This window comes from Kogia breviceps, chromosome 2, assembly GCF_026419965.1.
Source record: "Kogia breviceps isolate mKogBre1 chromosome 2, mKogBre1 haplotype 1, whole genome shotgun sequence".
Classification (NCBI taxonomy): Eukaryota; Metazoa; Chordata; class Mammalia; order Artiodactyla; family Physeteridae; genus Kogia; species Kogia breviceps.
The window spans coordinates 97,085,710-97,103,480 of record NC_081311.1 but is presented as its reverse complement, the minus strand read 5'-3'; the positions used below and the strand labels follow the sequence as shown (position 1 = coordinate 97,103,480).

The 17,771-nt window shown below is 43.3% G+C and overlaps 1 protein-coding gene across 2 annotated transcripts in view; it reads right to left on the bottom strand.

The window, feature by feature from the left end:
• Positions 1 to 17,771, bottom strand: part of CCDC93 (coiled-coil domain containing 93) — a 93,684-nt gene that overhangs the window by 38,566 nt on the left and 37,347 nt on the right. For both annotated transcript variants that reach the window (XM_059052541.2, XM_059052540.2), the window contains 3 exons: positions 16,181 to 16,273; positions 15,814 to 15,864; positions 14,867 to 14,953 (listed from right to left, as the gene is read on the bottom strand). In XM_059052541.2, the coding sequence (XP_058908524.1) occupies positions 14,867 to 14,953; positions 15,814 to 15,864; positions 16,181 to 16,273 (231 nt within the window). The remainder of the gene's footprint in view (positions 1 to 14,866; positions 14,954 to 15,813; positions 15,865 to 16,180; positions 16,274 to 17,771) is intronic.

The window sequence follows — 17,771 nt, the reverse complement described above, 5'->3', positions numbered from 1 at the left end:
GACTATGTGTACAATGGGCCCGAGCTGGCGTGTGCCCAAATGCGTGCAAGAGCCAAAGAAAATCCTCTCTGGAAGAACAGGGCTTCAACTCTGGGTCTCAAAGAATTTCTACAGATAAATTTCCAAGCAGTATGAACTGACAGTCAAAAATCAAGAGCACACATGAAGTCAAAGCATCATGAGAAACAGCTGGCAGAAATGAACAGCAGAAACGGACCTGCAAACTCACACACACACATACCCATTCCTCCCGGAAGCCACAGAGATAAAGTGTAATCACTCTTGTGTAACAGTCCAACTTTTCTAAAAAAGAAGCACCCACAGCTCTGTCTTCTGTCCTTTTCATAGTAAGATGTCGGCCCCTCTCACCATCATGGCTGTCCTAATAAGATGTCGGCCCCTTTCACCATCTTGGCTGTCCCTTGGACATCTGTAAGCTCATAATCCTTTTTGAGCATTCCCAATGGAATCTGAGTGCTGCAGACAGGATGGGATCATTCACTTTCCCTGATCTACACTCTGCTCCCATTAATGAAACCAGATACATAAATGTGCTTTTCAGTATTCTTGACTCCCACCAACGAAGTCCCATGAATTTCAAAGACTCATATTCATGTAAACTTGCTGAGTCTAATGCACAGCTCTGGGTCCCAAGGTGAGCAATACAGTCTATCTGCCCAGAATGCAGCTAATATTTAGGAGGTGTGAACAAAATCCAAAACCTCCCACTTTTACCCCATGAACTAGTGTCAGGTCAGACGGCATCCTCATCAAATCCTGAACTGGTATGACTGATTTTTCTGAAATAAAATAGTTCACTCTTACCTTCCTTAAAAAATGAATTTATTTGTTTGGGCTTAACATTTCAGCCTAAGATATTTTTGAATGTTGATTCTATTCTCCAATCTACTAGCCACCTTTTCTATTCTAGCTTTAAATGACATTTAAATCTGATGAAGCTAATTCCTATGTCTTTATCCAAATTGATAAAGACCCTGAAAGGTACAGGTTATGCTGTGTGACTTGAGACAATCCCACCAGGTCAACAACTCATTAGCTAGTATCATTCTCTTCGCTGTTAGTTTCTGTGTTACACAACTCACAATTTAGGAAATCTTGGAGCAGTTTGGAGACACAAACATATTAGCATATTCTCTCCAGATATACAGGGTTCCTTCATCTCCAAATTCTGATTTTTAAATCTCTCTCCCCACCTTCCTTTGTTTCATCAGCTAACCTTTACTGGGGCACAGTGTTAGGCACTGGAAACATGGAAAAAGACAGATCTCACGGTCTAGTCAGGTAACACCCGCTCATCCATAAAGGTGCTATACCCGCCACATTCTCCCCAAGCCTTCATCGTGACAGAGCAAGAGAGAGTTTTGAAAGCTCTTCTCGTTCCTTCTTCTTCCTCCCTTCCTTTTTTGCTTCCTTCAATAGATGTTTATGAAAACCCCATTACATTAGGCACAGGGCATGTACAATGCTCCCAGCCCTGGTTGACAGCACACATTCTAGTCCTGGGAGACAGGCAGAGACAAATGAAATAGTGCCTTGTGAGCAGTGCTATGAAGGAGATGACAAGGAGCTGACCCACGCATCAGAGAAAAGCCTTAGGAAGGAGAGGCACCCGTAACTACGGGAGAGAGTTATTATGTGCCAGGCAACAGGAACACAGAGATGAAAGATGAAATCTTGGCCCTCCAGAAGTTTACAGATCAGGAATATGACCTGTCTAACATCTGTGACCTTAAGTGAAAAAATGGGGCCTAGAAGGAAGCGGCTTAAATATCCTCCCCGACCTCGCCAACCCCCATCCTCGAAATCCCAACCTGGGTTTTTCTATCTGCGGCCACAGTAGGAGGGCCCTGAGAGGGCACCTCCTCCCCTGTACCGCACTCCTTCCCCAACCCTACGTGCTAATGCTGCTAGAAGAAAAGTTTTTCGGGTGGGGTCAGGTGATGAGATTAGAATCATTCCTACCCAAGCTTATTAGAAATCACACTGGTTCCAGCTCAGCTCAGGACAGATTCTCTAACGAAAGTCAGGGTCTCCTAGTTGCTAAGCACCCCATGACCTTCTGATGCAGGCAAGGTCCCTGTGCTGGACAGGAAAGTTTCCAAAACCTATAGAGAAAAAGAATTTCCTCCACAAATAAGTCCCCTGATGACCCCAAATGCATCTCACCTTAAAATAAGACCAAGATGTTGACAGTCTTCTGGCTAGGATGTTACACTCTGGAGAGTTGGATGAGAATATTTTAATGTGGCATTTTCCAGTGATATGAAAAGCCACTCACATGCCCCAAACAGAAAATCCCACAGTTTTCAATAGCTTAGGTGTGACTGTGTGTGAGTACTTGGGCTGCGTCTGTTTTTTACTTATTTCTGTGGTTAGCTCCCAACATGACCTGGCCTCTTCACCCCACTCAGCCCAAGTGGGCAGTCAGACAGTGGGAGGGTCTAAAGAGGCTTGGTCACTGCAGAGCCTGGGAGGCAGACACTACAGATGGCCAAGGAGGCCGTCCCTGCTTCCCCCTGAGGACACTCCACCCTGCCACAGAGACAGGTTTCAAAGTCAGACAGTCCTGTATGCAAACCTGGAACTTATGAGCTACACGGTAGTACACAAGCTACTTAACCCCTTTGACGATCATCCCATCTGCAAAACAGATATAATATCACGTGCTGATGCGCTGAGCAGCAACACCGCCAGGAGCTTGGGGAGGCTCCGAGGTTACAGAGGAGAAGAGTAAATTGTGGTCCACGTACACATAAACAGGTAGCTTCAGTTGCGCATGAGTGATGGAGGAAGAAGGCAGAGGATTATAAGCAAGGAGGCAGCATGCTCTTTTGAAAATTAAATAAGATAGTGGTACAAAAAGTATCTGGAACGGAGGTCGATCAAGATGGTAGAGTAGAAGTGGAACTCACCTCTCCCACGAACACATCCAAAACACATCACAGGCGGAACACTTCTCACCGAAAACTAACTGCAAACTGGCGGAAAGACTCCTGTACAACCAACGCTGTAAGAAAGATCCACATGGAATTGGGCAGGAAGGGAAGAAAAGCAATCAGGTCGGGTGTCCTGGGAAGGGACTCAGAGGAAAAGGGAGATTACCTGGGCGGAGATCCACCCTGGGGAGTGAGCAGTTCAAGCCGCATGTTGGGCTCCCCGTTCCCGGGGCCCAGCACCAGGAAGATAAGCCCCTCGAGCTGACTGGACCGCCAGTGGGACGGACAAACAGGAGGGCTGTGGGAAGCCTGGACTGCGCTCGTGAGAAGCATGTCTGCGGTGGCTTGCTCTCAGGGCAGTGCAGAGGGCAGACGGAGGACTGCTCCAGTGGCTGCCTCGCTCCCCACCCCGGCATGTGCCCCAGCCTGAGGCAAGTGAACACCCAGCCCAGCTTACTTCACATCGCAGCTCCACGGTGGACTGAGGGCCGTCACAACTGGGGAGAGAGCTGGGCCACTGCTGGCACTAGCTCGGCCAGTGCATCAGAAGCAGTCAGGCTCTCTGACGGCACCTGGACTCCACAGCCCACACCCCGATAGAGACCGAGAGCCCACATGGGCCCCATCTGCCCTGTGGCATGGCTCCACAACAGGGCGGGGGAGGCAGAGGCTGGGGGCAGGGGCTGGCTGTGAGGGACAAAGAAGACGTGGCCCCGAGGCTGCGTCTGAGCAGGGTGGGAGCAGTCACTGCGGCGCTTCCACAGGCGGCACAGGGAAGCAGCCCTGACCTCTGTCTCTGGCTGGGTCGCCACAGCCCGCACCCCATCATGAGCCGAGAGCCCACACAGGCCCCACCTCGCTCCAGCACTGCTCCCCCATCTGGGGAAAGGGTCCCAGTGCTGAGAAAGGGGAGAGCACACACTTAAAGGGAACAGAGCCGGCTTGAAGCCAACCCTCAGGGCTTCTGCTACAGCAACTGGGGATCTGACCCTGCCGGCCCTGATAGGGCAGTAACGGCCACAGAGCAGAGGGGAAGCCTGAGCTCACAGCTGGCTCCAGCTTTAGCCCCTCCATCTATAGCCCCACCTTCTACCAAGGTGAGAGCTGCCAGCACACCCTGAGGAAAGATGTGACTTGCTTTGAGGTCAAATCCAGCTCTCCCACCAAAGGCAGGAGGCAAATGTAGTCCGTATAGGGGCACTCCCACATAAGGACACCCTTCAGGACTGTAACAGATAACTACTGTTTCATGTAAGTTCATAGAGGCAGAGAAAGCTAATAAGCAAAATGAGAAGGCAGAGGAACTGGTCTCAACTGAAAAAGCAAGAGAAACCCCTGAAAAAATAAATAATGAAATAGAAGTAAACAAATTACCAGATAAAGAATTCAAAGCATTAGTAATAAAAATGCTAACTGAATTAGGGAAAAGAATGATGAACACAGTGAGAATTTTAACAAGGAACTAGAAAATATAAAAAAGAACCAGTCAGAAATGAAAAATACAATAACAAATGAAAAACACTATAAGGAGTTAATAGCAGACTAAGTGATACAGAAGGATGTGTAAGTGATCTGGAAGATAGAATTATGGAAGGTCACCCACTTAGAAGAGCAAAGAGAAAAAACCAAATATGAAAAAATGAGAACAGTTTAAAAGATCTCTGAGATAACACCAGGCATTACCAACATTCACACTGTAGGGGTCCCAGTAGGAGAAGGTAGCCAAAAATATATTTGATGAAATTATGGCTGAAAAATTCCCAAACCTGAAGAAGGAAACAGATATTAAGGTATAGGAAGCACGGAGGGTCCCAACCAAGATGAACTCAATCAGACCCATGCCAAGACATATCATAATTAAAATGGCAAAAGTTAAAAATAAAGAGAGAATTCTAAAGGCAGCAAGAGAAAAACAGAGTCATATACAAGACTATCAGCTGATTTTTCTGCAGAAACTTTGCAGGATAGAGGGAGTGGCACGATATACTCAAAATGCTGAGAGGGAAAAACCTGTAACCCAGGATACTCTACCCAGCAAGTTTATTATTTAGAATTGAAGGAGAAATAAAGAACTTCTCAGATAAGCAAAAACTAAGAGAGTTCATCAATGCTAAACCTACCCTAAATGAAATGTTAAAGGGTCTTCTCTAAGTGGAAAAGAAAAGGCTATAACAAGAAGTAAGAATCTATAGAAAAGGAAAAATCCAACTAGGAAAGGCCTCAGTGAGGGCTGAGGATCAACCACTTAAATAAGCTAGTACGAAGATGAAAGACAAAAAACTGGAAAAGCAACTCTGACTACAATAAATGGTGAAGGGACAGACCTGAAGCTGTAAAATGTGACATCAAAACCACAAAACGTTGGGGAGGGGAGTAAAAAAATGCAGATCTTTTAGAATGTGTTTGGACTTAAACGACTATCAGTTTACAAGTATCAATAGATACAGTTATAAGCCAAGATACATGAACCCCAGGGTAACCACACATCAAAAACCAGCAATAGATACACAAAAACTAGAAGGAAACACAAACATACTACTAAAGAACCACAAGGGAAGAAACAAGAAAAAGAAGAAATGAACAGAGAAGAACTATAAAAACAATAGGAAAACAAGTAATAAAACAGAAATAAGTACATACCTATCAATAATTAATTTAAATGTCCATGGACTAAATGTTCCAATCAAAAGACATAGGGTAGATGACTGGATTTAAAAAAAAAAAAAGACCCATTTATATACTGTTTACAAGATACTCACTTCAGAACTAAAGACATATACAGACTGAAAATGAGGGGATGGAAAAAGATATTTTATGCAAATAGAAATGACAAGAAAGTAGATGTAACAATACTCATACCAGACAAAATAGACTTTAAAACAAAGTCTATGTAACAAAAGACAAAGCAGGGCACTATATAATGATAAAGGGATCAATACAAGGAGAGGATATTTTACTTGTTACCATATATGCATGCACCCAATACAGGAGCACCTAAAAGTATAAAGCAAATATTAACAGACATAAATGAAGAAACTGACAATAATACAATAATAGTCAGGGACTTTAGCACCCCACTTACATCAATGGACAGATCACCCAGAGAGAAAATGAATAAGGCAACAGTGGTCTTAAATGATACAATCGACCAGTTGGATTTAATAGATATCTACAGGACACTCCATTTCAAAACAGCAGAATACACGTTCTTTTCAAGTACACATGGAATGCTCTCCAGGACAGATCACATGATAGGCCACAAAATAAGTCGCAACAACTTTAAGAGGACAGAAATTATATCAAGCATTTTTTTCCCAACCATAACAGTATGAAACTAGAAATTACAGTAAGAAAAATAGGAAAAGCACAAATACATGGAGACTGAACAACATGCTACTAAAAAACCAATAGTAAAATCAAAGAGAAAATCAGAAAATACCTCAAGACAAATGAAAATGGAAACACAACTTTAAAAAAATCTATGGGTTGCAGTAAAAGCAGCTCTAAAAGGGAAGTTTATAGTGATACAGGCCTTACAGAAGAAACAAGAAAAATCTCAAATAAACAACCTAACCTAACATCTAAAGGAATTAGAGAAAGAAGAACAAAGTCTAAAGTCAGCAGAAGGAAGGAAATAGTAAAGAGAGGCAATAGAGACCAAAAGAACAATGGAAAAAAATTCATGAACCTAACAGCTGTCTTTTTTTTGAAAAGATAAACAAAATTGATAAAACTTTAGCCAGGCTTCCAAGAAGAAAAAAGAAAGAGGACCCAAATAAACAAAACAAGAAATGAAAAAGGAGAAATAACAAATGATGCCACAGATATATAAAAATCATAAGAGAATGCTATGAACAGTTCTATGCCAACAAATTGGAAAACTTAGAAGAAACAGACAAGTTTCTAGAAACATATAGCCTGCCAAAACTGAGTCAAGAATAAACAGATAATTTGACAGATTACTAGATGTGAAACAGAATAAAAAAAACTCCCTGCAAAGAAAAGTCCAAGACCAGATGGCTACTGGGAAATTCTACCAAACATACAAGGAACTTATACTTATCCTTCCCAAACTATTCTGAAAAACTCCCAAATTCATTCTATGAGGCCATCATTACCTGGATACCAAAAGCAGACAAAGACAGTACAAAAGAAGAAAATTACAAGCCAATATCTCTGATAAAAGTAGATGCAAAAATCCTCAATGAAACATTAGGAAACTGAATCCAACAACACATACAAAGAATCATACACCATGCTCAAGTGGGATTTATTCCAGGATTTCAAGGATGGTCCAATATTTGCAAATTAGTCAATGTTATACACATTAACAAAAGGAAAGATAAAAATCATATGATCATAGATGCAGAGAAAGCATTTGACAAAATTCAACATCCATTCATGATTAAAACTCTCGAAGTGGGTATAAAGGGAATATATCTCAACATAATAAAGGCCATTTACGATAAACCTACAGCTAACATCTTACTCAATGGGAAAAAGCTGAAAGCCTTTCCCCTAAAATCAGGAACAAGAGAAGAATGTCTGCTCTTACCACCTCTATTTAACATAGTATTAGAAGTCCTAACCATAGCAATCAGACAAGAAACGAAGGAAGAAAGGAAGGAAGGAAGGAAGGAAGGAAGGAAGGAAGGAAGGAAGGAAAGAAGGAAGGAAGGAAGGAAGAAAGAAAGAAAGAAAGACATTCAATTGCAAGGGAAGATGTAAAACCGTTACTATTTGCAGATGACATGGCACTATATAAAGAAAATCCTAAAGTCTCCACCAAAAAAACTATTAGAACTAATAAATGAATTCAGTAAGGTTGCAGGATACAAGATTAATATACAGAAATCTGTTGCATTTCTATATACTTATAATGAATCATCAGAAAGAAAAAGTTAAAAACAAAATCCCATTTAAAAATTGTGTAAAAAAAAATACCTAGGAATAAACTTAACCAAGGAGGTGAAAGAACTATATTCTGAAAATTATAAAACACTGATAAAGGAAATTGAAGATAATTCAAAGATATGGAAAGATATCCTGTGCTCTTGGATTGGAAGAATTAATATTATTAAAATAGCCATACTACCCAAAGCAATCTACAGATTTAATGCAATCCCTATCAAAATACCCATGACACTTTCCACAGAACTAGAACAAATATCCTAAAATTTATAAGGACCATAAAAGACTCCAAATTGCCAAAACACTCTTGAGAAAAATGAACAAAGCTGGAGGTATCATGCTCCCTAATTTCAGACTATGCTACAAAGCCACAGAAATCAAAAACAGCATGGTTCTGGCACAAAAACAGACACGTAGATCAATGCGACAGAATAGAAAGCCCAGAAGTAAATCCACACACCTATGATCAATTCATCTACGACAAAGGAGGCAAGAATATACAATGGAGAAAAGACAGTCTCTTCAACAAGTGATGCTGGGAAAACTGGATAGTTATACGTAAAAGAATGAGATTAGAACATTCCCAAACACCATATGCAAAAACAAACTTGAAATGAATTAAAGACCTAAATATAAGAGCTGAAACCATGAAACTCCTGGAAGAGAAAATAGGCAGAACACTCTGAAATAAATCGTAGCAATATTTTTTTGGATCTGTCTCCTAAGGCAAAAAAAATAAAAGCAAAAATAAACAAATGGGACTTAATTACACTTAAAAGCTCTTGCATAGCAAAGGAAACCACTGACAAAATGAAGACAACTGTTGGAATGGGAGAAAATATTTGCAAATGATATTACCGATAAGGGGTTAGTATTTAAAATACATAAACAGCTCATACAACTCAATATCAAAAAACCAAACAACACAATTAAAAAGTGGGCAGAAGATCTGAATAGACATTTTCCAAAGATGTACAGATGGCTACCAGGCACATGAAAAGATGTTCAACATGGCTAATTATTAGAGAAATGCAAGTCAAAACCACAATGAGCTACCACACATCTGTCAGAATGGCTATCATCAAAAAGTCTACAAATAACACATATCGGTGAGGATGTGGAGAAAAGGGAACACTTGTACACTACTGATGGGAATGTAAATTGATATAGCCACTATGGAAAACAGTATGGAGGTTCCTGAAAAGCCTAAAAATAGAACTACCATATAATCCAGTAATTCCACTCATAGGTATATACCCCCAAAAAATGAAAATGCGAATTCAAAAAGATACATGCACCCCAATGTTCATAGCAGCATTATTTATTCAACAGCCAAGGTGTGGAAGCAACCTGAGTGTCCATCAACAGATGAATGAAGAAGACGTGGTGTATATACACATACACACACACACCCCACACACAGTGGAATATTACTCAGCCATAAAAAATGAAATTCTGCCATCTGCAAAAACGTGGATGGACCTAGAGAGTATTATGCTCGGTGAAATAGGACAGAAAGACAGATACTATATGTTATCACTTATAGAGAGAATCTAAAAAACCCCAAATGCACAGGTATAGAAAACAAACTAGTGGCTACCAGTAGGGAGAGGGGTTGGGGGAGGGACAAGATAGGGGTATGGGATTAAGAGATACAAAATACTACGTATAAGATAAATAAGCAACAAGGACGCATTGTACAGCACAGGGAAATACAACCATTATTTTGTAATAACTTGAAACAGAGTATAGTCTATAAAATACTGAATCACTATGCTGTACACCCAAAAGTAATGTAATGTTATAAATCAACTATACTTTAATAAAAAAAAATTTTTTTTAAAGTACCTGGCACTGAGAAGGCACTCAGGGTGGATTCTTCTGATTCCCCAAGACAGATCTGTGCCTCTAGATATACAAAATGTTTTCAGATCCTGTCTCAGGGAGATGTTGACCAAGAATGATTTAGTTGCAGATGAGTCAAAACAGTGTACAGTCGATTAACATGTGGCATTGAGGAGAGTCCCTTCCTGCCTTTCTGGGCACCCTGCACCTTCCCTGGCCCAGCCTTGCCTGGCTCAGCTTCCTTTCCTTCCTTCTGGGATAGTAGAGTGGAAGTATTCTGGGGACAGTCAAGCTTTTAGTTTTCTGCAAATCACAGTACTAGATTCTTCTTGCCCCCTGTAAAAATGAATGCTACGATGCAGTGAGCATGCTGGACGTAACACCACGAAGCACAGTGGCGCCTCACCAAGTACATTCTGGGAAGAGTGTCACCCTCTGGAAACAAAGGGAGATGGTGCTCCCTGGCCCGGAGGCGGCTGACACTCATGAATTGTGTATCTGGAAGCTTGTTCACATTCCTCTTCCCTGCTTTACAGGATCCATATTAAATTGAGTTATGTATCTCAGGGACTTGCTCTGAAAGACATGGATTACGTACCATGTTGCCCTGTTGTAAGAACCTGTGAACTTTACAAATGAAAGAGAAGCCTGCACATGTTTTTTACTTCATCTTTATTTCTCACTGCCTGTCTACTTTCCAACCACTCGCACCAGGCAGGCTGCTTGATTCATTCCCTAGTCGCAAAATCACTTTCACACTTTCATCCTCCCAAAATTATTGCATCCCTTTTCCTCACTAAGCAAAAATTCCATCCTGATCTCAGCCTAATCTGGGCTTCTTTCAAGTGCCACCAAAGGCTTTCCTCCTGAGCATTCCTCAATCCCATCTCTACTTTCAAGGGTTTCATTACTGAGGCCAGGAAGGTAGGGGCATGGAGTTTTAGATGAATTGCCAGTGCCCTGTTTCAGCCCAGTTTACGGCAGTAAGATTAAAGAGAAAAACAAATACGCTGTGGGTAGGCAAGCCTAACAGGGCCCCACAGTCTCTGCAAACGTGGTGGGGTGCGTGTAACTGCATGTACATAATTATGTCACATGAGACTGTAATGTCTGTCTTGCGGGGAGGTGCTTCCTTTGCTGGCTTTGATGAAATAAGTGATGTAGGTGAGGCCTACCTGGCAAGGAACTGAGGGTAGCCTCCAGCTGACTGCCAGAACTGCTGACCTCAGCCAGTGGGTGTCGAGGAACTGAATGCTGCCAACAACCATGAACTTGGAAGTGGATCCTTCTCCAGTCAAGCCTCAGATGAGACTGCAGGCCAGGCCAGCACCTTCACTGTAATCTCTTAAGAGTCTGAAACAAAGGACCCTGCGACACTGTGCCAACCACCGACCCACAGAAAGTGCTGCAATAATAAACTATGTTATTTTAGGCTGCCGCATTTATGTAATACTCCTGTGTAGCAACACATAACTAAACTCAGAGGAAGAGAAAAGCAGCCCCTGACGTCTGAGAGCTGATCTGGCACTCTCAGCAAGGCCTTAATGTTTCTGGGAGCTGGCCTGCACTCGTACTCGGCTTCGGTGTTAAAGATAAATAATTCCAGGGCTTCCCTGGTGGCACAGTGGTTGGGAGCCCGCCTGCTGATGCAGGGGATGCGGGTTCGTGCCCCGGTCCGGGAAGATCCCACATGCCACGGAGCGGCTGGGCCCGTGAGCCATGCCCGCTGAGCCTGCGCGTCCGGAGCCTGTGCTCCGCAACGGGAGAGGCCACAACAGTGAGAGGCCCGTGTACCGCAAACAAACAAACAAACAAATAAATAAATAAATAAAAATAAAAGATAAATAATTCCAGAGAACAGCAACATCAGACAACCACAAGGATCGACCACTCTACTCTGTAATCATGTTTGTACATGGACAAAAACCTGAACATTGTTCAAATCCCCTAAATGATCAAACATCCCCCTGTACCAGCTAACATGGGCATACAGCTTTAACCTTGATTCACTGCCCTTGTCTCATAGATTTCTTTAGATAATATTCACTGAATTGCCCCACCTTAAGGCAAACAACACAGAGCAAAGCTCTACTTTCTTGAAGCTTCCCCCAAATCCCCTAAAACCAGTCTGAATCCCATAAGTCTTTTCTAATGCCTCCTTACTGAGATGCTGTATGATTCCCCATTGGTGTGTGGTCTCCCTCACGACAACCAGCAATAAACCCAACTTGTTCAACTATGGGCATGTTCCTAGTGGTCTTTGGCTGGAGGACATTGACAAGACTACAGCAAACAAATAAAGCAAATAACAAAAACAAAAAAGCAAACATGATTTTACCATGGAACTTGCATAAAAATAGAAGTATAAACCAAACCAAGAAAACACAGTTTAAATTAGATCTAAAATACAAAAATATAACAAAGTATCTCCAAATGAGTATAAAGAAATTATTTGATAAATGATATTAAGTGGATAGGAGCAGGAAAACTAGGATGAATGTACATTTAGACTAAAGAAAAATGAACTCTACATAGGTTAAAGGATTAAACATAACAAAAAATGAGCTGAAATGTAATGAATTACTTTATCAGATCCATGTAAAAACTATTTTGAAGACTAGAAACATGGAAAATGTTTAGAATTTGATGTGTCCAAAAAAAAAAAAAAAAAAAGCAGATTGTAAAAGTGCACATAAAGCCTATCATTAGGTGCATGGCTATAACATGCCAGGAACTGTTTTAGGCACTTTGTTCACATTTCATTTAATCTTCACAACGCCGTGCCAGGAAAGTTATATGATTCCCATTTTATAGATGAAGATACTGGAGCAAAGAAGTTAAATAAACTTCCCAAGGTCACAGAGCTGGGAAGCTGAGGAGAGAGACATGAACCAAGATAGGACTCCAATGCTGTGTTTGTAACTACACTGTTCTACCTTTTAGACACACATGATGATTGCAACTAGGTGTTACCGTGGATATCTGGGGACAAACACTGGATTAAATATGCAAATGTGAAATACCTGTGATACGGGAACAGGATTAAAGGCAATTTAATTTTAAAAGCACCCGTCTTGGGCTTCCCTGGTGGCGCAGTGGTTGAGAGTCTGCCTGCCGATGCAGGGGACACGGGTTCGTGCCCCAGTCCGGGAAGATCCCACATGCCGCAGAGCGGCTAAGCCCGTGAGCCATGGCCGCTGGGCCTGCGCGTCCGGAGCCTGTGCTCCACAACGGGAGAGGCCGCAACAGTGAGAGGCCCGCGTACGGCAAAAAAAAATAAAATAAAAAAAAAAATAAAAGCACCCGTCTTTAATGCTATATATTTAATGCACAGACAAGCAATGAACTGGTGAACTGGTGAACTCCAATTCTCCATGAGAAGTTTTAATTATATACGTCCCTGGAAAGAGACCTGTGTCCAAAACTACTATTTCACTCTTTCCTGGAAGAACAGAACAGATGCAGAGAAGCAAGAATACAGAATGCAGCCATCAGATCACTGTACAAGGGTGAGGTAGGGAACGCTCAGGGGACAGAGACCCAGCAGGAATTGCTGAGCTGATGGGGAAGACAGGTAAGCTTCAAGACTCGCAAGCAAGGACAGGTATACTAAGGAGGGTCTGCCTACTTGCTTCCCCTCTTATAATCTGAGCTCCTATCTGCTTGCAGTGGGCAAGTATGAAGATAAAAATCAGAGTCCCTGTAGGAACAGCAGTGAGTGCCCCATCCATTTGTCTTTTGGTAAAAACTGGATTCAGCAATGCTATGTGGCAACCTAAGGGCAGGTACAGACTCACCCTCTTGCCATCCAGGTGTGTGTGCTGACTGCAAACCAAGATTACTTCTTAGGGCAGTGAATTAATCACTCTTTCCACAACTATGTCTTCAAGTCTTTTGATTTTACTGGTACTTTTAGGATGACCTACATCTTTTTCCGGTCAAATCTCAGATGACACTTTGACAACTGTCACCTTTTCTAGGTGGTAAATTAAAATACAGGATACTCTGGATTCTATGAAAGTTGGATTAGAAAACCCATGTTAAGAAACATTGATTTGGAGGGTGGGGAAAACAATAGAACTCCATTCCCTAGACATCCTATGCCCTTTTTAAAAAGCTGGTTTATAACATTACATGAATTTATGTGTACAACATTTTATTTCGACTTCTGAAAGTGTGTTCACCAACAAAAGTTGTTTCCATCCGTCACCGTACTGTTGACCCCCCCTTTACCCATTTCACCCTCCCTCCGCCTTCCTCCCCTCTGGTAACCACTAGACTGTTACCATTTTACTCAGTCTTGCTCAGAAGGCCCCTCACTTGGTGGCAGATGACCACCTGCTGTGTTTACGGCAGATTATAACTACCAGATTACAGGTGACACCTGTTCCCCAACTACATCATCTGTGCAACTGCTTCAGAAGAATATTGCTCAGAGGGTCCGGGCAGAGCTAATTTGTCGTCAAGCCTTTTGAGACAGGGAAAACAAAGCTGGATGCTTCAACAGACATCAACATTTTAGTGGGGCAGCCTGAGTAGGGCTGGGGAAGGAAGGATGTGAAACAATGCCCTGTAAATCTGATTTTACCAATACTACGTTTCAGTCAGACCAGAATCAGTTGTGTGCAAAATGATTAATCACTGTCTCCCTGAAATATTCAAGGTCCTGCTGCCTAGTCTTAGGATGGAAAAAAATCTAACGCTGAAATATGACTCTCAGGCTTTTGTTCATTCTATACCCTTTTAATAAAGCAGAACACAAAATTCTGCCTTGGGCTTGGCTGACTTATGGGGTTTATCTCCTAAGTGGCCAAGTTTCACCCCTCAGCCCCATCACCAAACTGAGCCCAAGTTATAAGAAGCCTGGTAAAGAAGGAAAAATGCAGGTGCTCTACCTAACACATCCATTTATCAGATGTAATCGTTGCTCTGAGAGACAGGTTTTCTCTTTATATTTATAGAAAAATAGGCACCGCAGAAGACAATGAATTCAGCTGACGGGCAAATGTGGATGACTCTGCATGGTTCTGTTCTTGACAAACGTGGCTGATGGGTTACAACTTGCCTCCCCCACCGCTGGGAGGGGGCAGGGAAGCAGGAGAAGTCCTCGGGGCATTATCTGAGACAAAGGCTCCAGCTGGGTCCCCACATACCTTCTCTGCATACTCAGACACAATCTGCTTGATCTCGGCAGAGCAGAGGCCCACGATCTGGCCCACGGAGCTAGCGGTCAGACGGTTCTGCAATCACAGGGAGGGCGTGCTCTCAAGGCCGCGCACTGTCTTTCACACAACTGGGGACCCTGAACACTATTAAAGTAAAACAGATAATATTCCCAGGGGAAAAAAATAATTTGGCGTTTGCTAATGTGTTCGGCAACACGGAATGGAGAAAACAAGCTTCAGGGCAAAGGTTAAGTCACCTCCCTCCCCCTGAGTCACTCAGCAGACTGCATTAGATTCTCCTCGGACCCTGGGTAGCCTGGAAAATCATTCCAGGGTTTTTACTGCTGAGGATCACTAAACAGAGCCTGAAGGGAACTTGGCAGGCATAGGACTCAGAGGAAAAAAGTACAAATGGGAGAGGAAAAGGGATCTCAGAACTCCCGAACTATCTCTTGACTGCCACAGGCCCTTCCTGCCCTAAAAAGGAATTCCCCTTTCAAAGCACTTGGTTAAACATTTTACACAGGTCATGAGCTCTGGCAAGAGTGAATATAAATTTAGTACCCTATCATCTACCTAGATGGTGTACGAGGGAAACAAGGGCTCCTTTGGCATGGGATGCCACATGTAGTTATGGAGAGGCAGGGCTGAACCACAGCTCTCCTGCACGGGCCCTGTGATGCCCTCCCAGCTGGGACATCCTGTCTTCACATGGGTCCTTCAAATCTCCCTCCTAGAGGTTCCCATGGACGGCAACACCGTGCATGTATAGAAGGTTTCCAGAAGAAAGATCCCAAGAAAACAGGAAGCAGGGTGCTGAAACGAGAGGGCCCTGAAGGTGGACAGTCGGAAGAGGCCCCCTCATAACAGAGCCGGGGTGGTGCCGAGTCTCCACCTCCACACCACGCCTACCCACATGACCACGCCTGCCTCACCTCCTCACGTGCCATGGCAGTCATCTTGGTCATCAGGGACTGAATACGCTGCTAAAAGAACAAAGGGGAGAGGTAGCAGTGAGCAGGTCTGACCACACAAGACTTAAGCAGGGTGTCAAAACAGGTCTTCGCCGTGGAATCTAAGGGCTATTTCAGCCGGCCTCGTTTTACGGTGAGCCTCATGAGAGGTGATGAAAGGAAGCTGGAAAGGGCGCAAAAGGCCAGCCAATGCTGGAAAGGGCGTGAAAGGCCAGCCAGCAGCAGCTGGCTGTGGGAGGCAGCTGGCCATCTTGGAGAGCTGCAGATGAAAGCGAGATTTCCCCCAAAGACTTAGGCGGAAACCTCAGGGGCTACATGGACCACTCACCTCTTCAGCAGCCTGAAGCTCATCTTCCTCGTGGGCATCGGCTTTCTCTGCAGCTAACAGCCCTGTGGGAAGTGCCATTTTCTTGTCCTCGGCCTGGAAGGGAAGATGGGAAAACAACTGAGCACCGCAGTTGGAGATTCAGTAGAGAAAGGACACTGCAAAGGAGCCTGAGTCTGTGAAAGAAAACACACAGATCTGGACAAGTCACCCAGTCTCTGGGAAAGAAAACGAGATCCAGAGACCGGGGCTTCCACTACAACCACAGACCAAGCAGCTGGAGCCTCGGGTCTCAGCCAATGCCCACCTCCATCTCTGAACTGCTTGCCGACGCAATTCCTATCAGGTCATACACCTTTGCCAGACTTAGCCTTACACTTTGCTTGGGTCTTCCCCTACTTTAATTCCTGCCAAGAGCAGATCACTGCCTTAAGATCCCTGCCTGTTTTCCAGCAGAGACCCATTAGTGGGATATGAAAGTAATTTAGCAGGTATGATTGGCATCTAAATAAACTAAATAAAAGTAACAGAATACAACACATCCAAGTGCACTACAGGTAGTAAAGGTCAAGCTCCAGGCTATGGACCCAGCTCAAGCTCTAAGTGTACCGCACCACACTCAGGACACCTGGAGTAACGGCTGCTCCCCAAACCTGGGCTGCAAGTCTAGGGTTCTTGGTTTTAGCTCCATCTTTGCCATTCACCAGCTGGCAACCTCAGGCTTACCTTCTCTGGATACTGGGGTCTTCTAGGGTTGAATGAGAGGACTGCCCTCAGATACCCTTCTGAGACCATCCCAGTTCTGAGATGCATTTCTATAACAAGCCTATGACTGACCCTGGGGCATGGCCTGAGCGCCTGCATATATCTACAGGGGATGAGACTTCCAGTTCAAATGTGCCATCTCACATGAGAATGATAAGGCAAGGCCAATGCGAATAATATTTCATGGGCATCTCATGATTTTTCCAATCATAACCAAATTGTCTTATTTCAGAATATAGTCATATACATAGACATTCTTTTCAGACTTAAAATTACATATTACACATACACATCAAATTCTTATACACTAGATGCCACATGACACTCAAATCCAGAAAAAAAACCTTGCTTTGGAGGGAATGGCTGTTTGGTTGAGTGAAAACACAAATGTGGAAGAAATAATAAGAAAACCAAAAAAGAAGATGTCATGATGAATGCACAAATGATTGTTAATGATAATAATAATGATGATGAGAGTTAATGCTTAGTAGATGTGCACTGTGGGTTGGATTATTCTACATCCTTTATATTTTAATATTCACAACAATGTTGTGAGGTAGTACAATTTCTGCCCCCATTTTACAGATGCTGTGAACTAAGCCACAACGAAGTATACTGACCAAAGTCACACAGTGAAGGGGAGGAGCGAGGATTTGAAACCAGCCAGTCTGGCTTTAGAACATATGCTCCAGGTCACTGTCAGTGCCCTCCAAGGACAGACAAAGACCACAGAAAGCAGAGGGAGGCCGGGGTCAGGGAAGCCTTCCTGGAGGGACTGAGGAATGGGGGATCTGCACAGAGGAGGGAGGCAGGAGAACAGCAGGAGGGG